General features: G+C 39.1%; 1 protein-coding gene across 2 annotated transcripts in view; it reads left to right on the top strand.

Annotated features, from left to right (window-relative positions):
- Positions 1-7807: 7807 nt before the first annotated feature.
- The window catches only part of SPTLC3 (serine palmitoyltransferase long chain base subunit 3), a 101080-nt gene continuing 82687 nt past the window's right edge, over positions 7808-26200 (top strand). Inside the window, exons 1-3 of one of the 2 annotated variants that reach the window (XM_075497479.1) lie at positions 7808-7890; positions 18581-18661; positions 20845-21010. In XM_075497479.1, the coding sequence (XP_075353594.1) occupies positions 20897-21010 (114 nt within the window). In that variant the 5' untranslated portion in view covers positions 7808-7890; positions 18581-18661; positions 20845-20896. Of the gene's footprint in view, positions 7913-18580; positions 18662-20844; positions 21011-26200 lie in introns of both variants that reach the window. The other variant, XM_075497480.1, reaches the window with a different exon arrangement.

Here is a 26200-nt window from a genome sequence, read left to right as displayed (position 1 = left end):
CTCTCTTGAAATGTGTTCCAACAACCCACATTCCAGATAAGTTGCATCAAGTGCCCTGAAGAGAGCCACAGTATTATAAAGAACTTTCTAGCACATAGTCTCACTTTATAGTAGCACAAAGGTTGACCATAATTTTGAGGTCAACAAAGTACCTGAGGTGTTTCAGCTCAAATACTCTAGAAAATATATTACTAGCAAGATTTTCCTGTCTACTCAAGAGGGTGAAGAAGGTGATGAGTGTCCAATCCTTTCCAATATAGATTAGAAAAGCCTACTGCCTCACCAATCTGAAAAATCTTCTAAGTGTGATTTTAGTTTTATTTTCTCCACTTAATGGTAAAACAAAATTTATCATCTTCTTTCAAAAAGTTTTAGGTATAGATTTGAACAGAGCCGCTCTTGCAATGGCATTAATATGTGGCAGTGGCAGTTCAGAAACCAAAATTCAAGTAAGCGGAAGCTGGATTTAGCATAATGCTCACAAACATAATCAAATTTTTGATAAATTGGCCAATTTTCCTACTAATTGTGTGATTATCCCAGAAAATTAACTGTGAATTGTCAGCTCAGTAATACATTTGTGACACTTTACTGTAAAAGTCATTTGAACAGGCAATCATTTGACCCAAGATGTTTATTAATTTTTTAGATTGTACAAATGACTTTCAGTATTAAGGACACTCCAGTAATTGAAGACATACGTTTTAATTTCCAGTCTTAAATCACGATGCTCAACATTAACCCACCAGCCGCCTGGCACAATCCAAGCCAAGGCAGAACTTGAAACCAACACAGATGATGTATGTGTGTGTATATATGCTGTCTTTTAATTTTAAAGTACGTAGATATATATATATGTTACCCACTGTATTCTCAGGACACTCTAACGTGCATTATTATTTAAGAAATGAAATGGGTATATTTTTGGATGTTGAAATGTATCTATGTGAGAGCAGCCTGTAGTTCAAAGGCTTGATAGCCACCAATGCTTGTTGTCTGCAGGTGCCACCCAGGCACCACTTTTCAACAGTTCTCTGGCAAAAGGAATTGTGACTTGAATTACTCACGATATTCTGTTTCTTTACCTGCAAATGAGTACTTTTCCTGTTGATTTTAGGCTTCACCCAAGTGCTGTGCTGTACTAAGCCAGCTGTATTTTCTCAATTTATAGCACATAATATGACCTGCCTTTCAAAAATATAAGTAGCGTAAGCTAAGAGCATGTTCTTTCATGACCACTTTACTCTGTCCTTTCTTACATAGAATCACCCCTGCTTGTATCTAAAGCTCACAAGTAGTGATATTTCAGTGCGCTACAAAAGTCTCTGATACATCAGACAAACAAGGTTCTTGATTTTGCCAAAGCCCACTTCTCTGGCAGCGTAAAAAGCCTTGAAGAAGGTGGAAATAGGTGCAGAGAGGATGCTGTGACTTTGCTGGGAGTTTTTCCTCCAAAGCTCGATTTTTTTTTTTTTTTTTTTTTTTTTTCTCTTAATGACCACTTTAGGCTTAAGGTGCTGTTTAGTGAAGGTGCTTTATTCAGTATCAGGTTCCAGCTAGCTGTGATTGGCAAGAGCTTTTCAGAAGGATTCAGATCCTGTCTGGCAAGTTCAACCTTTAAAGTCCCTGTCTTCATATGCAGTCAGATTGTGCAGTAATGAGGCTCCTCTAATTTAAACCAAACACTGAAACAGTCTCTTAATGGCCTTGCTTTATCAACAAGAAGTTGGTATAAAACCCTCCTTGCCCCTTCTCTACAGAGCGACTGAACCCCTGTAATTCAGGGAGGACTTTTGGCAATGTCTAGGGCATCAGGATTGCTGTGCTAAGACTGCTGCCTTTTATATTTCTTTTGGAAAAACATAGTTTCATCAAAATAATTTTTTGCAGGACTACTTCCATCCCAACTATACCGTTGACAGATATGTTTGCAAATGTTTCCAAAAAATCAATTAATTTATTTGTTTGCATTTTCTGATTTACTTTTGACTTTCTTATTTCTTTTTCTTTTGACAGAATATTATGCTATATTTTCATGTTTAATATCAAATTATTAAAGACATTTCAGAATTGCCAGTCTGTTTAGTATTTCAAGATTATATATTTTTCTCCAAAGTTAGGACAAAATAAAATTTTGAAAAGTCAGACTACCCAACAAGATGGAAATTCTTTAGCTGGTTTCATGTTCCCATTTGTGCTTTTGAGCTCCAAGGACCTGAATCAGTGCCTACCAAAACAAATGGGAATCTTTCTCTCTAATTGAATGACTTTGGACTCAACTTTAAGACCAAAGAATTTTCAAACTTATTATAGAGGCCAAGAGGGTTTTTCTTTTTCTTTTAATTTTAAATATTCCTGGTGCTATCTTCTACGAAAACCCAACTGGCAGGAGGAAATGTGTGCTGAACATCCACATTTAACTCAACATGAGAAAGTGAGAGGGGTCCTAGTTTCTACACTGAATCCCAACTATGCCAGAGGGTTAGTTTAGTGGAATCAGCTATGAACCATTACTTGGTCTCAATGCCATATTACTGGATCTCTGCAAACGCTGTGATGTTGAATGTTCAAGAATAATGTTTTATGAATATTGAAGACTTTGATATAGATCGCTGCTTTTCCTTTTTTAGGGATCGCACAGATTTGCTGGGGCAGCCAGTATGTATTGGGGTATTGAATATGCAGTGGAGAGAGATGAAGCACAGAAGTGACACTGGTCACGTGTCAGTATTCAAGTATGCTGCTTCAAGTGGTTCACTGATGGTTCTGAGCACTCTAACAAGCTCTTGGTGCCACCAGAAGTACTTCAGGACAAGAGGCCAGATCACCTTCTCTGTTATACCTACATGAACTTCTCTGTCTATTCAAGGTAACGCAGGTAGAAGTTATAAGAAATTATCATATACAAAGTGCTTCTCTCATGACTGTCCTTATGCCCCATCCTGTGCTGTAATAGGGGGCCTAGTGTTTCCTGAGCTCTACCTTCCTCTATGCAACACAGTGAACCGAGAGGAAATAAAGCCTCTCACTCCTCAGCCATTCAAGCCTCACTTTTTAATTTATGTCTAGTGTCACTCAAGGCAGCAAATGTGACTCTGGACATATAGAGGGAGCAGATGGCACTTTTACAGAGCAGTGTTTTAGAAAGGAACCGTAAGCTGGTGACCAGCTGATTTTCTTGAAAACTTAATGATACACTGTTGAAAAAGGTACAAGAAATTTTGATTATATACACTGTGTTCCAATTCTGCCATTGCACTTTTGTGAGATGTGATACTTTTGGACTGACTTAGAAAGTAGGGGGGTTCTTTTCTACAAACTTTGGTAGGTACTCAAGTAGATGTTTGGTTTGCGGCTTCTTCCTGCAGATAGGGAACCTAGGCACTTGTTTCTTTCATTCCCAAAGCTCTTTTATCAGGCTTTTGGGGCTTGTTTAGGCTATCTTCACAAGCCCCATGTGTCGGATTGTTGTTTTTTTTAATAGAGAGTGATATTTCCACTTCAGAGGCTGAAAATTGCTGTTAATAAGACTCATGGATAAAGCTGTAGAAATTCTCAGAGTTTGCTTCAGGGACAAACCCTTGGGAGAAAATTTTGCCAGAATGAAGGTGGCTTCTCTCTGCTTCCCCCCCTCCCCGCTCCACCAACCTTTTTGGTGGCCCAGGTGAGCCAATTCCAAAGATCACAAGACAGTTTCTACCATACTGACAGTGACTTAAGTTCATGTGCTCCTCCCAGCTTAGAAGTGCTAGGAATTGGGTCTTTTATGTGGTGTATTGTGAACTCAGCAGCCGTGAAAATTTTGACAGTAGTTTTTTCATGTTTCATGTGTTTTCTGCCCTCTGATCAGAAAGATAATCTCATTTATAAAGAAAGAATAAGATGGACAGGTGATCTAATAAAACCTTGTCTTGAAATTTCCAAACAGCTGAAAGAACGAAAACCAGATTTCCATTAGAAATAACTTTTTTTGCAAGCACTTGGCTTGTACACATTTTCACCGTGCTTTCAAAAGAAAATGACAGTGCAAAGCAAAAATAATCCCAGGACTCCCTTATAAATCGTTCAGTTTCCATCTCGAAAGAGCTTTTTTTCCTTGTCATGTCAACATTATTTTAATTAGAGCACTGGAACTCCTAAGGAAGCACAAATAATTGCAGGACTGTGTATCATACACATTCACAGCCATCGGAGGTCAGCACAAGCTCATTCATCTGAGCAGTTTTGAAGTCCTTTATTGCTCCAGTTTTACATAACAGCTTTTTGATAAAGAAGAAAATGAGCCTACGTGTCTGTGACATCTTACTAGATAAGAAGATCCTTGGGAACTGCAAAAAGCTAACGAACACAAAATATGTGCTTGTGCTAATATCTTGATGCCATATAGTGTGCCAGAAAAAGTTCCACTTCATGTTTGTTCTCGTTTTGGGAGCATTGCTCAGCAGATACCAAAGGACTGGAATGAGTGGAATAACTATACCAAGTGCTCTTCCAGATTTTGGTTAATGCTTGTGCCTTGTTGAGACCTATTTGACATTAATCCTACTGGTTATGAAGCTTAAACTACTAAGAGTGAGCACCAGGACAGCTACAGCAAAGAGCCTACACTTTGCAATGTATTATTTCAGTGGCTCATTTGAGCCCAATATTAATGAGCCACAGTGAAGTGCCCTCTAAAAAATATCTAAATAGCCTCCAGTTAAAGACAATGAAGTTTTGATGGCTACATTCTGTGGATTTATAACTGATTTTACAATATGCTGCATTTATTTCAAAAACACATGCTATAGACTGCTAAAAATGGAAAGTATAACAAAACTCTGAGGAATAGAAGGTTCAGGAAGTTCTGAACTTATTTTCCCAAACCAGTACGTACTTCTGCATCCTTCTGCATCTGTTTCACTGAAAAATTTTCCTTAGAGGAACACGAATAAAATTTTATTTGGCTATAGTGTGGGAGAGTGAAAGAAAGACAGTGAATCTAGTGGTTTAAGTCCCTGCTGCAGAAAAGGGCTGAGAATCTCTGTTATGAATCTGGCAGAGAATGAACTTGAACTTCTGTCTCCCACTATAAAAATGGCCTATCAGTTATGGGATCTTCTCCCTCTAGAGACAAATTCAAAAGGTAAACAAAAAAAATGGTAATTAGAATGGGTTTAAGTGTTTGTTTAGGAAAAACTTTCTAAACAATTTTGGTTTTGACCCAAAAGAAATACTGAAATATAGAAAAATTCTATGAGATATGATTTTAGTTCCCTGGACAGCAGAAATAGTAATGTGAACTGCTTTTTATCTGTAACTAAGCTATGAACATAAAATTCAAGTGTAGAAGGTCAGTTGAAAATTAAAAATGCAATTTATTAACTTGGTTTTATTGGAAGAAATACTGAAACTCAGTCTCAGAGGATAATAAATATTACAAAATGCTGCATAACCAGAATTGCCAAGGCTTCAGGTTCAACATGGATCTCACTATATTGGTTGTTTATCTTGAAGCCTAGTTCCCACAGCTATTTATCATCTGAAAATCTCAGCTTTCATTAAGACACCATGTTGTTGCCTTTGTGCCTGTAGAGGAACACATGAAAATACAAAAACCACTAACTCAAGTGTTCCTCTAGTGTTATTTTAAAAAAAAAAAGTTAATCTCAAAGTCCCATTGCTCCAGGAGCTAGGGCTACAGGAGAAAACATGAAATGCTATTAGACTATTGATAAATCTGTGACAGTTGCCAATGCTGAGTGTGGGAAAAGAATCCTCTCACAGTATCTAGCTCAAATGTAAGTCTAGTAAATACATATTAAGAGTACCAGCTTTGAACTGACTAGGAAGCCTTCGTAGTCCTGGTGAATGATTTAGGCAATCCCAGTATCTGATAAAATACATCCTCCATCAGAATCAAACATCATCACGTATGCCCTGAGGTCTGAACAAAGACTAAACAAGGCAGTATCCTGACTTCTGTTGCCACATCAGCTAGTGTTAACCCAAAAGTCTTTGCTTTTTTACTGGTGTTAACTCAGTAATAATTAGCTACCTCGTACTGTTACAAGATAGCAAAACAACTTGGATTTTATTATTAGGTCATGCTGAGGGACCAAGGTATGCTGTGAGGTCTTAGGAAGGCCATGACAACCCTGGAAAGAAGACTCACTAGAATCCAAACTGTAACCGCATTTAATAATCATTATTTGAGAAACGTTGTAAGGAAGATCAGGAATTTTGCTGTATCATATAAACAATTATTCTCAGCCTTACCTTTACACTGTGAACAGCTGTATTGATTTGATCAGAAATATTCAAAGCACATATGTGACCGTAGGAAGGCAGGGATGTTTGCAAGAAAAGCTGTCTTGCATTCTGGGAGTGACTAGTTAGATAAAAAGACTTAATTCAAAGGTTTTCTGTGTTATCAAAAGGTCATGATAGTGAACAGTGGTTTGAGTTCTTGTAAAGTCCACTGACAATTCTAATTAAGCATATATGGAAAAGAGGAAATATGTGGATGATTTGCTTGCTGTTCTAGAGTATATGAAATCTGGGATTTATCATTAATTATACTGCTTCCTGAAGTTAATTAAAGTATTGCCCTAACCATCATGTGGAAGGTGGGTTTGGTCTGAAACTTTTTGTGCTTGATGTCAGGGTGGATATCTAACTTTCTTGTCAGGTTTCAGTAAGACACAGTGAATTAAGCTAGTAAGAATACAAGCAATCTTAAACTATGCCTAGATAGACTCAGACCAGAGTCTGTCTGGGTGTAAATCTGAATCTGGACAGAGTGCCTAGAGTCAACAGAGCTCTGTAGAAGCACATGTGTTTTTTTAGGGAGAGGGCCATGACTCGCTGCAGAGTTATCACAGGATTTTTTTTTTTCCCCCCTCTAGATTTTGTTTTTACATAGAACTACTGATTTTGTGTGTGTGTTTGTGTCTTTGTCTTAAACATCAAAATCTGGACCTGGGTAGTCCTGGACATATTGCTAAAGTATCACATTCTCAATTGTTGAGGAATTCTGGTTAAATCAGAAGATTTTCTTGAGAGATCCTTTAGTCAAACCCAGATCCCTAATAGAGCACCAGGCTATGGACTAGGAGAGCACCAAACTGTCTGAGTAAAATTGTACTAATCTTGAGTCTAATGACCTAATGATTCAAGATTAGTGGTGTCTCCTGGCCTCAGAAATCTAGTGATAAAGATGTAATCTTCACACTGTTTTAAAAGGGTTAAAAACAGTATCAGAATTCTGAAATTCTTACATGACAAGGAGTAGCACATACTCTACTAATGCTGTTGATGTAAGTCAGTTGTTTCATAGGGTATAGAAACTAGCCTCCAAAAACAAGTGCTTCTGCCAGATGTGTTTAGTCACAGCCTTAAATATAATGTAAAAGAGGCAGTCATCTAGGACAGTAAAATGGCCATGGCTCAGCTGTCTCCATTGCCAGGACTAGAAATCTTAGGAGCTAAATTGGCTGCTAGAGCCGACAAGGGAAAGGCTGGAGTCTGAAGAATGGCAGTTTCTGTGGGAAGGAAAGGAGTAAGGCCTTTGTCCTCATATTTCTTTCTCAGAAGTATGATAGTAAACCTCAATCTCCAGAGTTTCTCCCAACAGTTCTCAATCCCTGCTCCACCCCTTTCCTCTATACACCTGTTTTCAATGAAAACAGTCTATTAAGCTTCCCCCCACCTTCAGTTCTTTCCTTCTGTGCTGAGTATTCAGTTTTTGCCTGTCCCAGTCAGAAGTCTTGAGTCACCTCTGTTCTATTTTTAGCATGCTTTCCTCCAGCAAAGAAAAGGAAGAGAAGGAAACCTTATGCAAAGAAACTGCATTAATGCTGCAGTAAATCTATGACATCAGCTGCTGTTTGCCAGCACGGTGAAGAGCAGGTGAGGAAAAGAACTACTCAAGGTAAAAGACTGTTTTAGATATCTGCTAGCTACAGTGAAAGTGCTGGAACTGAAGGATATGCAGTAGTCTCAGTGCAAGTTGTAGCTGATCACTTAATAGCTTGAAATTTTAGCAGCATTGAAAAAGCAGCACAAGGCCTCTGCCCTGGGTTACAGTCTCATGGATAGGGAAGGTTGCTTTGAAATCCACTGCAAGCAGTAGGCTGCTAAATATAACTGGAATAGTCACCTCCCAGGCTAAGGGATGAATGCACGTAGCTGGAGAATGGAATGAGGCCTGCCTAAAAGTACTCTAAGTACCAACTTGCCTAGCCTTCTCCAGTGATATAAAATATGCTGCTTTGTTTGACATAGGGATTTGTTTCAAAAAAGAACTATAGAGACTGGAAAAAAGCAACTCTTGATTCCAGTTCTTTACTGAAGTCTGTCAAACTCACCTTGCATAATATTAAAATTAGAGATTGCGTGGAATATAAAAATGAATGAACACCATAGGAAAGAAGCCTTAGTTTTCCGGTGTCTTGGCATGACAGTTAAAAGACTCCAATCATAAACTAGCTTCCTGTAAGAGTATGAGTGTGTTTAATGAAAATCTTGTGACTGAAACTAATGTATTGAAATAGAACCTGCTGCTCTGGGAAACCTTCAGATGATTTTATTCTCTGATATATGTACCAGCTTTGAGCTGAACTCTTGGAGTCCTAACTCCTGAAACACGGTAGTGCTTTTGGAATACCAGAGCGTGTTCCTAAAGCTTTTGTAACAAATGCAGGGTGTTTTAGAATTGTACACTAAATCTTAAATAGAAATAACCCCAAGTAAGGAACAACAACATTTTATTTTGTTTACAAAATTATATAGTGCAATTACATATGAGGCTTAAACCAACTTCAAAAAACATCTGTCTCGGAACTTTGTGGACTTAAAAAAAAAAAAAATTCTTGGGATAATTTTGTAATGTTGCCCTTCTGCATGTGGGACCAATTTCTAGGATGAATTTTTAAGTTCTCACTCGCCCTTTCATCCTCCCATCTGACCCTTGGTATCTCTTCAGAGCTCCATTTACTTCAGCAAGGCATGAAATTGAGAAAGAATTGCAGATAAGTCTGCTTAAAACAGAATTGCAACTAAGTCTGCAAAGCTGTAGATGGAGCAAAACTCTCAAAAGTCAAAAGAAATTCTGCACAAGTGAAAATAGGAAAAAATGGATCTGGAAAACCTTTTGAAAATTTACAGTAAATAGGTAAAGTGAACAATAATTTGGTTTCTTCCATCTGTTTGACAGTGTAGGGTAAAAATAACTAATGTCAACCATAGTAAAGTATCATGAGGCAACTGAATGACAAATGTTTAGTTTTTATAAGGCAACCTAGCTACCAGCTCTTTACCATAACTTTACCGTAATAAACACAGATATTTTTTTTTTTTTTTTAATTCTTTTTCCTCTCTCAACCTGTATTTCCCTAAGAGATAGAATGGACAGAACTGAAGTGATGAATAACAAAACTATAGGCAATGACAACAGGAAATGAGACTGTAGGTAGCCCATGTATGGAGTCACACTTAACACAATAATCTAATTCTGTGTCATGTCTTGAACTGATTCGTTCACTGGCAATGAGGAAGGCAAATAATCTACTGTATCATGTCACTAAGTATAGTAATGCTATTAAAAAGGTGTTGAAGCATAACTACTACTTGGATGAGTAGGGCTATTGACCTCACTGGATCTATTCACATGAAATGTTTGAATGAGTAAGAATTGCAAAATGGAGCCACTTGTTAGATTAAAAAATGTATTTTGGGTATTTTTCAATGTTACTTTTTTTTTTAATTGGGAAACATTACTAGTTCTCATCTTGGCCTGTATAAATCTCATGCTTCTGGAAGCACTGAACAATTACATTACAAGAACAATGAGCAATAACTTTTAAGCTGTGTGTGAAATCACTTCTTAATTTCCTGTCCAGAGACTGAAATTTCATCATTAAACATAGGTTAAAGCTATATCTTTTGGTTCAGTTTTATTAGTAATATTAAGGAGATTTGTCTTCTCGGTCAAGTATCAGTTGTCTTAATGTTCCAGATGTTGGTAGCTAAGAACAACTTGTCTGAATTGATGTGGTGATGACACAGGGAAGGAACAGATGGCACAGAGCTGTCCCTGCTCCATTCATCACGTCAACGACTGGAAACAATGACAATACCACGCTGGCTCGTTCCAAATTATGGAGCCCAGCAAACAAATTAGCCTGACTGGCAGGAGGTCTTGGAAAAGTAGATTACAGCTGCCCAAGGCAGATTTCAGAGGTTACATGGCTATGGATCACATCATTGGTGAAAGAGGTCGCTAGAAAAATGTCCCAAGAAAGATCTGGTGCTTGTAAAGTTCTTTCAGCCTTTGGCGTGGGTGAGTAGTTCTGTTGACTTCACTGGGTCTAACTACATGACAAAGTTTTTCATTTAAGGAGTAAGAATTGCAGATTCAACTTTACAATCAAATACTAGGTAAGAATGTAGTAGTGGCATGGTACTTGTAAGTGGAAGAAGCTAGAGCAAAAGTGTATACTAAGCTTACTTGTGCTTACTGCTGTATTTTTGCACCAGGCTCGTAGTTACTGTACTGTTATTCCTTTTGTCTAGGTCTGACTTTCCATATTACTGTTGGTTTTGTCTGACCATGGCATTCCAGTCAGATATTTTTTATTTTTGTATCATAAGATAGGGACAGAACCGTATCAGCTGTGCAATTGATAAAGTCTTAATCCTTGCAAGGAGATTAAAGTGTCAGGTGCCACAAATGTCCTGGGGTTGGTTACAGATTCCTAACCAGCTATGCGTCCCATATATCAAAAATCCCAACAAATTCCTAATATTATGAGTACTCACAGCTGATTGACATCTGGATACACTCAGAGAACAAGTTCTGGTAATATTCCTGAAGAAACCAGGGGGACAGTATATTTATATGCTTATGGCTTGCAACTGTTTTCCTGTCGTCTTATTGTTCCTCATGAAGGAACAACAAGATGCAGGATTTGTAACTAAAGAAAATCGGATTTTGTGGTTGCACAAAAAAGGAAACTTCTTGGGCTTTTTCTACTCGGGCCTGCGGTATGGGTTGTTATAGAACACCAAATACAAGTTTTCTGGTGTAAGATATTTATTGGTATGAGTCTTTATGAAGTTTCTTCTGTGCCTTGGTGAACACGTTGTAATTACTTGCTTGGTAAATAAAAAGTGAATAAAATTAACTGTTTTATCCAGATTGGAAAGTGAGATTTGGATAAACTCCAATCGCCCCCTTTACAAGTGATAAACTGTTTATACCTGTTTTACTCTTGACTGCTCTAGCAGTGTTGAGGTTATCTGCCAGAAGACTGTTTTGTACAGTGAGTGGAAAAAGGTAAATTTGTAATTCTTGTGCTAAGGGTGTGAATAGTTCCCCAAATATGAAAGTCTGGGGATTTGAACCCAGAGTAATTTCTGATACTTTTTCCCTACAAGCAGAGTAGCTTGTTCTGTATTTCTTTTTATTACCTGACATGAGTTCTGTATGTGCATCTGAAAAGATCTCAGAAAAATGTTTGTACCAGCTTCTCTCTGCACTCCAGAATTAGCAGAATTCTTTGAAATGAAAAAGTTGGAAAAATTCTCTCTCCTCTTCAAACCCTACAGTAACACTTTGAGAATATTGCAGCAAAGTCTGCGTTTCTAACTATGATGATTTGGGGCTGTTAGAACTTAACTTTCTGTCAGGAGAGATTCCCAGCTTTCAATAACAACAAAACATTTTGCATTAGTACTTGAAAATATGACTCAAATGCATCCAAAAGCTTTGGAAAGGAGAAGGTCTCAAATAATTATTATTTTAAATTTGTTTTGTGATATTTCAATACCTGATATTGGCTGTATCCAATAAACCATGAAAACAATTATAAAATAATTTTGTAATCTACACAACGACCAAAAATTAGTAAGTAGGTATTTTCAGAGGAAAGCCACAACCATGACTGAATTCCCAGTAGATCAGGTTATTATAATGAGAGACACTTAATACAGAGTACAGGTGGTTTGAGGATTTAAGTTTTATGGTAAAATAAAAAAAAGGAAAAGAAAGAAGCATTTGGAAGCCTCATTTCTCAAGAGAGATATCCAAAATCAGTGGGCACATGCGAACTTTTTAGATGATACAAAGGATACTATATTTTAATTTTTGGCTTATGGACACTAAAAAAAACAAAAAGGACTATGAAAATAATAGTATTGACAGCAAAACAGCAGAGGACTTTTCCCTAAGTTTTGATAGATCTAAATGGTCCAGAGAAGTACTGCCCTACAATTTTAATTGACCTCCAAAAATATCTATAAACATCACATGCCAAGAAGACACCCCAAACTACTAATCATGGTAACCAAGTTATCCTGAACCATGATGCTTTTCCTTCATAACATAATACGTCTGATTAACTAGTAGAAAACTGGCTACCTGGAAACCTAGTGTTGTTTTTTTTCTACTCAAAATGTACAGCCTCCTTTATTTACATAACTGAGCTAATGCAGACTTAGGATATTTAAGATGTGTACTTCTGATTATAAACAGAAAAAAAACAGAGAATAGTTTGTTGATTTTATCTAAAGCTTGGCCTGAATAGTAGATTTCATCATTAATGGCTGTGGAATAGAAACGGAAGATTTGAAATGTGTGGTTTCCTTATATAGTTCAAGAATAACATCAAAAGTGATGTGCGCATGCTGATACATGAAGCTTAGGTCTGGTTATAATATGCCAGTCTGTCATCTTTTACTGGTCTATAATAAGTGATCTGTGGATTTAATAATCTAAAATGTTTTTCAAAAGTCCACCAAAACTTATGCTAGTTGCTGACACACTGTTGACAAAAGTTAGGATTAAAAAATTGTTGGAAATTGAAGACGTCTGCCACAACTGGTAACTTATACACACTGCTGTTCCTCCACTGACATATATTGACTTAAACAATGTATTATTATAGTGCAAGAGTAGAATGAGACTTCAACTCTAATCGAGGAGGGAATTATGTCTGTGGGTAACAAGAAATATGTTGTATTTGTCTTTTTAACAGCTACATATTGAAGTAGTAAAAGCAAAAATGACAGAACCAAGACACCTAAGCAAAGATCTTGCTATCCAAGAATCAGATGATCCGGCATTCAGACATACAATAGTGTCGTGCATAACTCAAATTAGTAAATCAGCTGCGCTTAGTTCATGCATCTCCTTTTAGCCACTGTTTTTGCTTGGAGAAATGTACATTAAGGTTTCAGTACATCTCCCTGTACCGCTGGAACGTTAACACTAAGTGCATCCAGGCAGGGTTTAATAGCATGCAACATTAAAATGAGAAATGTTATGCATACCATGTTTAGTTTGGGGTTTTTAAATGTGTCTGCTGTGATTGAGGGTACTTGGGTTATCAGTGATGGTCTGGCAATTCATGCAGTGCTGTCTGCTTTGAATGACCTTCACTAGTGCACACAACTATTCCTGGTTGCACTGATATCAAACAGCAAAATTCTCTGCTGTAGTTTATTCTGCTTTTCAAGAAAAGATAACTTATTTCCAGTGTTATGCAAGCACATGGTGCTGTGATTGGTGCTCCGTTATGTTAGTTATGTAAAATGAGAGCCTTGTTCTGAAGAGCCTACAACAAATTTGAAACAAAAGACACAGAGGTGGTGGGAAGCCAAATTCAGAACACGTTCTGCACCAGGGGTGTGCAAGCAGCATAAATAGGGCATCTGCCTTAGTCAGCAATGTTTGAGCTTCCCTTTGAAAACCCCTACTTTCACGTAGGTGTGAGGAAACTTTCTCTCCTTTCTCTTCAAAGCGAACAATTAGTAGAAACATATCTTCATTTAAATTATTAGCACATCCCTCTCTCAGCAGTGGTTTTGTCAAAAATTATTTTCTTTCACTGGCACTTCTCTGCAGTCCCTTAAGCCAACAGTTTCTGAGATAAGAGGAGTCATTTGTTTTTGAAACATTTTCTGATCCCTTCATGAACATAGTTAGTGTAATCAGGTTGTTAAACTGAATTGACTCCTGTCTTCATAGGACTTATAAGCCTGAAGGAAAGTTTTTGAAAGCGTATGGAACTGCCAGCTTGAGTGGTCTAACAAAGTGTTCATACAGGGCGCCTAGTTCTCCACATCTTTTCAATGGGTGTATTGATTTATGCCCGTGTATTGTAGTTTTCATGCTTTGGCCAGTTCAGTGACTTTACTCACATCAAAGTAAACCTCTGATTCCCAATAAATACTCATATATATCACTGCTTTGATGCTAGCCTGTGATCATAACTGGAAATCTCTTTCCTTCCTTATACCCATGCAAACATTTTTTATTAGTGCCATCCAATATGAATTCTCAAAATTTTCAGCGGCTACTCTGTCTTTGTGGTTTTTTTCTGAGTCCACTGATGATTTTTGTGGGCAAGCAGGATGGATGAAGGCCAAAAGCTCTTTGTGCATTACTGAGAGCCTATCCACAAAACTCTGTTGAAAGAAAGGGAAGAAAAAACCAATAGATTGAGATGATAAAGCAATACAGATGAAATTCAGATGAAAAGATCAAGTCTCTGCCTGCTTCATGCCATTTCCCAAGAGCTTCCCTTGGGCCATCCATCAAAGAAAGAACTGGAGAGGAATAATGAGGTGTGTCAAGTTTCAAAGGTGACATCTGTTCTGGACTGCCCAGAGCTGGATTTTGGGGGGCTTATAGACTTTTTTTCCTTTTAGAGACAGGGGATCAGATGGGAGGGAGGGGGCAGAAAATGCTGCTTGAAAAAGTATGGAATTTCCTATTTTCTTTGTGGAAGTGCTCTCTTCGTGCACCTGTGTGCATGTGACTTCCCACAGACTCATGCTGTTGTGCCACTCCTCGAGATATGAGCCTGAAAGTAGGTTAGCAATGTCCCACCTCTGTGATTAAAAATCAAGAAATCTATCTGGGCTGTTGCTATACTAAATAACAACAAATTTTCAAGGCCCATTTGGGAAAAAAAAAAATAAATCAGTTAAAGTTTCTTCAATGCAAGACAGTTGCATGGAGTGCTGTAGCTTCATAGTGTACCAAACGAAATTTTCAATCTTTTGTAAACCCCTCAAATGCGTGAATCCATGTCTAAAGACTGCAAGTTGGCACAATAGGCTTTCTTTCCTTAGGTACCTATATCTGCAATACCTAAGAAGCTTTTCCACCCTGGTAGTTCACAAGCCAGAGTGGATTTTCTAAAAATGTCTCTTAGGGAAAATCAATGCAGTTCACAAGCCTGGAGTAACATTTCGAGCTATGAAGCAACGCTTCTCCATCTACTGGCCCTTAAAGAGGCCTCCGTCCCTTTTAAAATTTAGTTGAAGTCTGAGGTGGGGAGGAGGGAATGTCAACCTCCATTTCCCTTAGAGCAGGAGCAATTTTGAGGAAAACTCAAGACTTGATATGCACTTGTAGAGCAAAAGTTAAAGTTGTTTACATAAGTAGGAAAAAAAAAGTTGCTTCCTAGTACACAGTAGTCATTCCTACATGCTGACAGGATAAAAATGCTAAACTGGTATTCTTGCTTCACCCAGAAAGGTTTTTATAACGAGCAATCAAGTGACTGTGTGAGTCTAATCTGTCTGTTCAACAACTGGGTCCAACAACAGGCTGCAGGGCAGCAGCTGTAAGCATGTCAGGCTGTACCCTCAAAGTCCTTGCCTGCTCCCCGGCTGTTGGTTCTTAGGGCTAGCTCAGCTTTCATAGCTGGACATGGCTTCTTGCACCTGTGCCCACACCTCTGGCTGTGCTTTTCCTGCCAGACTGTGAACATTTTGCAGTGAAGTCAAGGAAATTTATTTTTTAAGTGGTGCAAGACTACCTTGTTGGCAAGACCTTCCTGTTCTGGAGATCTCACAGCCTCTCTTCTAGAATTTCATACAACCCAGTAAAGCTGTAAAATGTGCAAGTTTTCCCTATGATTGATCTTCCCAGCCACTAATATCTGATGTAGCTCAAAGTAGAGTATATAGCCCCCTCTACCTTACCCCTGGGGAGCCTGTTTGTGCCCTTCTCTCCCCTCCAGCTCCCAGACTGCAGAGGTGAAAAAAGGCAGCCATGCCATCCCCAGGCCTCTGGAGATGATGCACAGACCTGCCAGAGTTGGAGGAGCCCTGCCTGTTGTACCATGTCCTCTCTGTTGCAATGCTGGTTGCATGCATCCGCCTGTGCCATGGGTCTTGGTTCTGAGATGCTCTAGGATTATTTCCTGACCAATTTCAAAGCATCTCGTATATCCTTCAAGGGGCAGTTGTGCAAGGGCACTTGATGGGATCCATCAGCATTGGTGTACAGTTTTATGCCCAGGTGTAGGGTGATATCCCTACTCATTCTCACATATGTATTGGCTAGATAGGGTTTAAAGCAGCAAACGTGGATTGGGGGTTCTTCCATCTAAATGTTTAGGAAGTTTAGCCTACAGCCAGTGCTGGTGAAGTTTGGATGAATCTGGAAAGACACACAGGGAGATGACTGGCCAGCTGATACCTGGTACTTGCTGTTGCTTATGCTGCTTTGTTGTTATGGTGTCTCCCTATTTGTTCATTTATTTCAGCCTCACTGGTGTTGCTATATCATAAGTCATTTACATATCCAAGGCAGGAATTGTCTCCAATATCCATGTGTCCGCAGGTACCAAACATACTGGGATCCTAATCAGAGAATAAGTCCTCAATGGTACACAGAATTTATAAGGTGGACTTCTGTTGTAAGAGAAGTGATCCGGGAGAGCAAGAAGGCTTTTTAACTGTGTACTCCACTACTGGGGCATGCTCTGCAGCTAACTTAAATATTATTAGAACCATGACTCTTAACAAAGTGATAGAGTTAGGCTCCCAGTTTTTTCAGCTCCTGTTTGACATTGGTGTTTGATCCAGTGAAAATAAGCACAAAGCTAGTAGATGTCTTTGTGTAGATCCTTAATGTTTCATGTGGCATGTAAATTTGCATGTCATGAACTGAAATTATCAAGATCTTGCAACTAGATTGCAAGACCATTTCACAACTATGCTATAACTAACTGTTCTCTGGGATGAGCAGGAATCCTGTGGAAATCCTTCTGGTTTATGACATTACAGGTTTCTGGGGATCAGCTCTCATGCTTTCTTGCAACATGTACTTTTTTTTATTGGTAGGTAATCCAGTAGTGCTATTATAAATGGGGACCCTGTGGCCACTCTAATGACACTAAATGGTCTGACTAGGCCAAAAGTCTAATAGAAGGTTAGATGGTTTTGTTCCCATTTCTTGAGTGCATCAGCAGAGGCCAACCTTTTAACCTGTTTTGTGTGACAATGGCAGTGCATAGCAGAAAAGTTATTTTCTTCAAGTCCTGAGAGACTGCTTAGACAGAGCCCTACCCCTCCCTTTTCTCTCTGCTCTGTTGTTAAACCTGAGCTAATTAACTGTATATATTTTACTTCACTTTTGCACCACACTTCTCAGCAATTTGTCTCAGAGCATTTACAAAGGATTTAAACACTTTTATCCTGATTTCAAGAGGTGAGTCAGCAAAGACCCAATAACATTAACATGATAATGACAAAGCAAGGAATATTCCTTGCTTTGTCAATGAATTCCTGGGAATTCATTGGTGGTTTTCCTACAGATTTATAGTAATTGTAGCCATGTCTTATGAACTTCACTAGCATCTATGTAGAACATGGTGTGTGGTCTGCTAGTAACCTTAGAAATTCACAGTCTTCTTGCCAATGTACGAAGGGCAACTTTGTTACTTCTGATCAGTACCCAAGCCACTACAGTGAAGTGCATGTATAATCTTAGTAGGATTGGGGTCCCCTGCAATTAAATACACACAGTTCTTGTAGACTCAGCATAGTAAATTTTTTTCTCCCACTGCCTAGAATAATAAAAAGAGACAGGGTATTGCTGGTGGTGGTTTTGGTGTTGCAAAGTACACAATTACTGGGTCCTTCCTCCAGTGTCCAGGCAGCATAGACTCTCATATTTTTGAGTAATAGATTTAGATGCAGCTAATCGGTAGCATGATAGATATGGATATAGAAGGCTGAATAACAGATGGCTTTGAGTAAGATGGAGTTCTGAAGGGCACAATTCAACATTTTTTTTTTCTGCAGGAGAAATACCACATCCTGTTTACAGATCATCTGTGTGTATTTGGCCAGTCTCATCCCTTCTATAAACCATTTGCTCTGAATGGAATCAGGGCAGGAATTTTACTCAGCCCCTAGTGGTATTTGTTTTGTGAGCTCTGGCTTTTAGAGCACGTTTAAAAGAAATCTGAAAGGTTTTAAAATTGCTCATTTAAATTTATATTTAAATGTAGTCTCTTTTTTTAAGTGCTGCTTCTTTGTAATCTTAAATGCTAGAGAAAATTGAAAATTAAAATTCATATGGCATATTTAATTCACTATTTTATTCATATAAGGGCACTGGTATTTCATGGGCCTTGAAATAGATAACAAGTGTAGACTTACAGCCTGGGACTAGAGACCAAATTTGCATCATCTGAATTGTTATCTAATCAGAGATTCCACTCCCCCAAAAACCTAATTGAAAAAAAAACAATAAGCACACATGAAATGTTAATTATATCACTTTGTGCCCTGGAAGATGCTGAGTCTGTTGGGAAGCGTACCTGGTGAGGTGCTAGCTGAGACACTGGAAGCTGTTAAGGGGAAGAATGCTACTCTGGTAAGTTTTCTTGTCTTACCTTTATCACAACAGGGTCAAGATGATCAGTAGCCGACTGAGCAGACTGCATGTTTTACAGATGTTTGATTTGCTGTGACAATCAAAGAAATAATTCCCCAATGAAGAATGCTTCTTGGTGGGAGGGGGTTGCCAGGTGGAGAGGGCATGCTTTACATTATCTTGTTCCATTTATCACAGTACCATAGGTGATAGATATGCGGGGAAGTACTACTGACCATTCTTTCCGCCTCCTTCTGGCTTGTCCTCATCTCAGTCTTTTCCTTGCAAATATGAACTTCTAGCTACTTATCATGACCAACAATTTATCTTATCACTACATATTCACAATTAACCTGTAATTGTGTTATCCTTACAGATGCCTTAATGAATTCTAAAAAAGACTGATTCATACAGAAATGAGGCATTCTTGCCTAGGAAAAACACCAAAAAGAGAAAACGTAGGAAATCTGAGTTCTGATGGTGAATCTGGTGTAATTGTGAAGCAAAACATTTTGGTGTTTTACTGTTTCTGTGTCATTTTAGTCAGTTATGGGGATATTTTCTTGACCAAAACTACTACTGTCTTATTAATTGGAATATATAAGTAAAAGGCTTCTTTCCAAGGAGGTAAAAATCAAACCTAGTTAGAGATGGACTGCTTTTTCAGTTGTGCTACTCTATAGTGTATCATGGAGGTTTTCTACAAATCTTAATGGAAATCTCTGCAGACCACTGGGTGGTATGAAATGAGGTGAAATGCAGAACGAAAGATGCACAGATATTTCTTTTAAACACAGTTCAGTTCAGGTCACTCTTAGGTAGGGACCAAAAGTTTTCCAACACAGTGAAGATATCCCACTTTGCAAATCACTTCAAAGGAGAAAATACATTTTAGCAATTCAATACATGTCTAAGACAAGTTTTCAAAACCAATGCAATGTGTTTCCCTGTATATTTTCACAGTGGTTCATTTAACATTTAATCTCCTGCATTCCACGTACTCAAGTTGTAGGCTGCTTTTTCTGTATGTTGCTTACATTTCATTGCCAAGAGGACATAGTAATTCTTTCTAATTAAAACACTCCAAGTATTTTTGTTCTCTCAGCCTTTCATCCCTACTGTTTTCCAAAATGGATATTATAATACAGCTCTCCTTTAATCTGTCTCCACACTAATTTTAATTATTTGGGGAGGAAGGAATTCTATCAAATGCTGCCAGAGATGCTTATACTTTTATGTTTTGTCACTAAAATCATGAAACATGAGAATTTGGTTCAGCAAAGACAATATATATGAGTATTTCAACAATTAATAATCTCTTGTCTTAAAAGCAAGGATGTATGTTAGTCCTGCTTAGTAGTTTCACATGTGGTTAAAGCCTGACTTGTTTTAAAACTAAATTAATCAACTTTATAAAAGTCCATTTCTCATTAATTATAATAGCATGCTATTTATCCCATTACTGGCCAAACTGAGTTTAAAGGGACAGTTCACTCTAGTAAACACCTGTGCACACATCTATAGGATAGGGCCAAATATATTGTTTCTAGCTCTAGATAAAATTTCATTTTAATACTAAAATGCTTTCCATTTCCTTGCAGGGTTAATGTTGTGTCTATCATGCTGCCTATATAAGAAGAGATTAAAAAAAAAAAAGTTGTTCTGTTCTACTTGGTGAAATACTACTTTTTTTCAGCCAATATACTCTTAGCAAGATGACCGATGTAATTTTAAAGTTCACTCTGTTTAAATTTTCAAAACATTTTCTTACTCTACTCCAAATGGAGTAACGTAGCTCTACTTTGAGTGTAATCAGGAGAAAAAAATGTAATGTTCCTCACCTGGAGATATTTAAGAGGTAATATATCTTTAAGTGTCTCCGCCTCTGAATCCACCCACTTCTTGATAGCTGCAGCAGTCTTGTTGACTCACAGAAGCCGTGTTCATACAATAGCCAGCAATGAGCAGTGTTTTTCAGAGATTTTAAGAGCACACCTCCTGCTATGTATTTCGCGTTCTAGCTTGCTGGGGCTGAAGGTGTATGAAAGAAACAGTTTTAAGTTTCTAAGATATTGCAAAAGATAGTTCCTCCTCTCATCCTGGAAAATCCTGACAGACCAGTTGGATACCTTTTAGGCCTTAACCAAGAACTTTATCTGCTCATCCCACTGTCTTTTTTACAGTAGAAAGACCTGAGACACCCTTAAGAACTGAGAATCTGACTAATTTAAACAGATGGCTAATCCCAGTGCTGTCTGCAATGGACATCTACATCATCATCATCAGAAACAGAATAACCTCTTAAAAAGTGGACTCTATAAGAAAAATGGAATTACTAAAGGAATGAAGGTAAGGTTTAATTGTTTACCCTAATTGCCTCAATATTGAAAACGAATAGGTAGGTGCAACATTACTTATTAAGCTAGTTTTATGGCGGTCTTAGTCTCCATTGAACAGGTTGTATGGATTAGGCTCGTGTGTTAAGTTTTATATCTTGGTACCTGAAGCTGCTTTTTTTTCTATCATCCTAAACTGCAGTGAGAGTTGCGAATGCTCTTGCAACATTCTGTTGGTCCTGTGGACTAACTAACCTCTCGTTCCTATCAAACACATGCACACTGAAATGTAGTAGTTTCCTTTTAAAGCTTAACCGATGGTGGAGTGGACTTTGCGATGTATTAATCACTAGTGCAAAACTGTTTTATCAACTTAAAGAGTGTGTGGAGTGGTTTTTAAAGTGTGATTTATTGCTGTACAAGTATAACCAAAAAAACGTAGGCAGGGGAAGCTGTCTTTTCTTGATGTTTACATTACTGCAAGGTTGGTTTAACTGATGCCTGCGCTTTACTGATGCCTGCTCTCCAGCCTTGTACTGCTTAAAATCCAAGTCAGTTTACTTACTATTTTCTCAAGCTGTTGTCTTTGAAACCAGAGCTTCTCATTTATTGTGAACGTTTTGTAGAACAGTTGGCACATAGCATCCTAAAGAATGAACCACAAAACCAAAGGTATGCTTTTGCCAAAAGACCCCAAATCTTAAATGTTGTCTGTCTGTGATACCTGTTCTGACTGGGAACGTACTGTCCATCTTGAAGTGTCCTAATTTGGATCTTGATGTGATCATTAGTAGAAAGTCTTGTAGTGACTACAAAAAGGCTGGCTTTACAGCGTGGTGTGATGGTGAGAGGGCGATGGAGGAGGTTGCTTTCGGAGCCTGAGCACTCACCTGACCATCCCTGGTGAAAGCTTTAGACGACTGTGGCGTGGCAAGGGCTCCGCTGTTTTACAAATAAACTGCTATCTTATATCTTTCTCTAAATGGGGCTCTCGCACACCTAGCACTCTAATGAAGGCACGCCCAGTGTCATGCTTAATGATTGTCTGGCTTTAGGTGTCTCCCTTGGTATGGGTGTTTCCCAATCATTGGCTTGTGTAGGATGAGGAAAGCAAAAAAGCTTGTGCAATGATTGAAAAGGCCTTTCTTGGGATTTGCTTCCAGAAACCTAATCTAGCATCCTTTTATATAACACATATATGTCCTCATCATTTTATATATTAGCTATTTGCCACAATGATGTCTGAAATCTTTACTTTCAGTTTGAGTGGCAAATTTCAAGGACTAATCCTTGCCATTCAGTTATCGTTAACCTGCTGCAAATCAGCGGTTTTGAAAGCAGTAGATTCCCAGGAGGGGATTAATCAGGATTTCCTCCTTAATAGGAAGGACATAGCTAAAGAAATAAAGTAGAATGTTACTGGGGGTGAGCAAAAAGGAAATCAAGATTGGCCTGAAAGGGGTGGCAAAGAAATGAAGGAAATGTTAGTAGATGTACCTGCTAGATTAGTGAAGTCTTACAAGCACCATATGGTATGGTTGGAGGAGAAGGGGTTTTACCCTGACGTGTGAAGGAAGCACTGTGTTCCGAATTACATACCATTTCCCCTCTCTTCCTGCTTCAAACACAGATTGGGAAAGAAGGAAACAATAACAGACAAGAGTCCTGTATGAACCAGGAATCTCATTCCTGGTAGGAATCTCCCCATTCCTGTCTGGTCTGTTTCCCCGCCCCAGCTGCCTCACCCTGTTCGGTACTTATGCTTTATCCTATTTTACAGGAACAGATACTGTTCCTTCCTGCTTGATCTGTTTACATGGCTTACTGCTGTAGGTGTGCGACTTCACACAGTCTTCCAGTGTGTTTATATTTGCAACACCTCGCTGAGGTGTGCTTCCCACTTTACAACTGGGATCTGAGGAGCCGGGAATATGGCAGCTGGGTGCACAAGGAAGCCTGTGCAGGAACCAGTCCCAGGTTTGTCAAGATTCCAGTCATCCTCCTCCCTTCCTCCTCCTTTGCTCTTTCTCCACCTTGCCCCGATTTCCCCTAACACTGACACACACACATACACACACATATGTATATGTACTTTACTGCCTATTCAGTAAATTAATTCACCATTAAACACTTTGCATAGGAGGGGAAATGTAGTGCTAGGATATTCAGGGGATGTGACTGATGATGCTGGTTCTAGCACTTGAGACTTGTGGCAGTTCTGAAACTCTTGGGGTTAGTTACAGCTGTGTTACTTTGCAAGGAGGGGAGGAGGGAGACTTGTTCTGGTTTGAGAGAGGCAACTGGTGGTGCAGAGGCTGCAGTGAGGGCATGGCACAGTGAAGGCTTCTAAGCCAGGAACACGTAGCAGTAGTTGTACACCATTGACTGACTGGAACATCAGGCTTTGCAGAAATCAGCTCCATAAACCTTTTTTTTCTAGGGAGCCCACAGGAAGCACTGGCTTCAGGAAATGCTGGCTTTGGTAACACTGGCTCAGGGACAATGTGTTTTGCATCTTAATGATGTAAGAACGTTTTGTGTGTCTGTGTGTGCGTGACAGAAATAGAGAAGCAATTCTGATACAGCAAAACTCCCAGGTTTCCGAAGAAAGGATTTTGTTTAATGGGTTGGGGAAAGTAATTAGGGATGATCAAATGCGGGGGAGTAGGGAGGCTCTCTTTGCTTCTAGCAATCTGTGGCATACCAAGGACAGGAAAGGAGGTAGCTGAGTGATAAAGAAGCAGTGAAGCATCCTACCAGAAGAGAAATTGTTGCTTTTGGGGAAGAGGTATGCCACTTTGGGGTGGGACTGCTTGTTTGTATAGCTTCTGTGATTATTTTAAGTCTGACTCACTCAATTCTAGCTGATAGCACAGATTCCCATGTAGTAATGGACACCAGGCCTAACCACATCCCCACAAGCACACTGCATCCTTGCATTCATTGGAAGTTGGGCCACAGTAAAACCTAAGCTTTGGGAGGTGGGTTGTGGGCCATGTCTTCCACTTCCTTAGTGCTTATAATACAGGCAGATGCTTTGTGTTCTTCCAGAACCTGTAGCCTGGACTTGCCTTTATCCAAAACACAGTTCAATAGCTAACCTATTTATTTATGTAACTGTGGTAGCCAGGAGAAGGTATTTTCCTAGCAATGGTTTCTTTTGCTGTTATATTGCTGTTGATTGGGTGTCAATTGTAGGGGACATTTTAAAACTATATGTTTGTTCAGTGGAAACATTTTTTTTTCCCTACAGTACACATGCAACAATTTTATTTCTTTGATAGATCACTTCCTTGGATGTCTTAGAGAGCCTCCAAGACAGTATAAAGTTTTTTGCAAATTCATTTTTTTCTGTTCTGCACTGAGAATGACAGTAACTTGGAAGAAACTTACAGTGAACAAGACTACAGCCTTTTCCAGGGCTTTCAAGCTCCTTTCTGAAAGCAAAAAAGAGCCCAGGATGAGATCAAACTCAGCAATGTCTGCCCCACTTATTTGATAGCCTGAAAATGTGATAGCCTCCGGCATTTGGGGGCTCTAAAATTTGGAAGCTGATTATATTTACCCTCTGTCCTGTGACATCTGGACCTCCTCCTAACTGGTCTACTCCACTATTGGTTCAATACTCAGCAGCCAGTCTCAGTCCCTTCCATGCTTTTGGTTCCCCTGCTTTTCTTCCTCTCCTTTCTGCACTACAGTGTCACTTACTCCCCAATGAAGATCTTAAAGAAAACATTGATTGTTTAAAAAGAGAGTCATGAAAGGAATATGCCATGCAACTGTTGTCATAGGGATTATTTTCTTGTATGTTGTAAATGCCCCCTGTAATTTCTTTGTGCTCTGTCCTCTCACGTATATAGATAGCACTTACTTCATGTGCTTTTGCAGTAGTTAGTGTAACTAGGGCATTTTGCATGCAAACTCAATATAAATGTTAATGGATCCTGCAGGGAAAAAAATAAGCTAATTCCCACAATTAGAGTCATGTGATAAGGCTTATTAGTAAGAGAAGAGAAAGGAGGGAGGGTTAAGGCTGATCAGACTACAGCCTTTCCAAATGTTTGCACCCTCAGCTGTGCAACCAAAATGATCTACCCACAGAATCATTTTTTTCTGAAATATCTTCATTTTTCCGTGTTGCTTTGGGTAACAGCAAACTGAAAGGGGACTTTGTTGGCCCCTGCCTGTTTCATCTGCAGCATTTAAGCCTTTTGGACCTGTTCCATTGTGCATGTATTAGTGGAAAGTGCAATCCCCATAAGCCCTCTGGGTTTCATAGCTGTAGAGACAACAGGAAGATACTGAGAACTGGTTTGCAGTCAGAGTTCTCTACCAATTACTACACCTGTTGCTTCAGCTGCACCACAGACATGACCTCCTCATCCTCAGTTCATGCCTTCCTTTCTTGGTTTCGAGCCCCAGAAATTTGTTGCTTTGCACCAGCACTCTCAGCTAATAATCACAGGTCTCAGATCCACACCCTTGTTTCTGTCATCTACCCTGCTATGTGATGAGCTCAATGCATTGGAAGCAGGAAATGTTGAAGATGTCTTTCTGCAAACTGAGATGTGACCAGTGTGTAAGCACATGTAACAGTCAATGACTCTTGTAGCAATGCTTGAAGTGGGTTGCATGAGACTTTACATGCAAGGCTAGAGATTTTTCACATAGCACAGTGAAGTAAGTTTCCAGTAGGGCTGGAGTCACCACCCTGTTAACATCTGGTGTGCTGGTTTTGGCTGGGATAGAGTTAATTTTCTTCACAGTGGCTAGTATGGGGCTATGTTTTGGATTTGTGCTGGAAACAACGTTGGTAGCACAGGGATGTTTTAGTTGCTGCTGAGCAGTGCTGACACAGAGTCAAGGCCTCTTCTGCTCCTCACCCCACCCCACCAGCGAGGAGGCTGGGGGTGCACAAGAAGCTGGGAGGGGACACAGCCAGGACAGCTGACCCCAACTGACCAAAGGGACATTCCACACCATATGGCGTCATGCTCAGCATATAAAGCTGGGGAAGAAGGAGGAAGGGGGGATGTTCAGAGTGATGGCATTTGTCTTCCCAAGTAACTGTTACACGTGATGGAGCCCTGCTTTCCTGGAGATGGCTGAACACCTGCCTGCCCATGGGAAGGAGTGAATGAATTCCTTGGTTTGCTTTGCTTGCATGCACGGCTTTTGCTTTACCTGGTGAACTGTCTTTATC

The sequence above is a fragment of the Mycteria americana genome, chromosome 3 (genome assembly GCF_035582795.1).
Source record: "Mycteria americana isolate JAX WOST 10 ecotype Jacksonville Zoo and Gardens chromosome 3, USCA_MyAme_1.0, whole genome shotgun sequence".
In the NCBI taxonomy this organism is placed as follows: Eukaryota; Metazoa; Chordata; class Aves; order Ciconiiformes; family Ciconiidae; genus Mycteria; species Mycteria americana.
The sequence above is the reverse complement of the archived record's forward strand: the minus strand, read 5'-3'. Positions and strand labels throughout refer to the sequence as shown.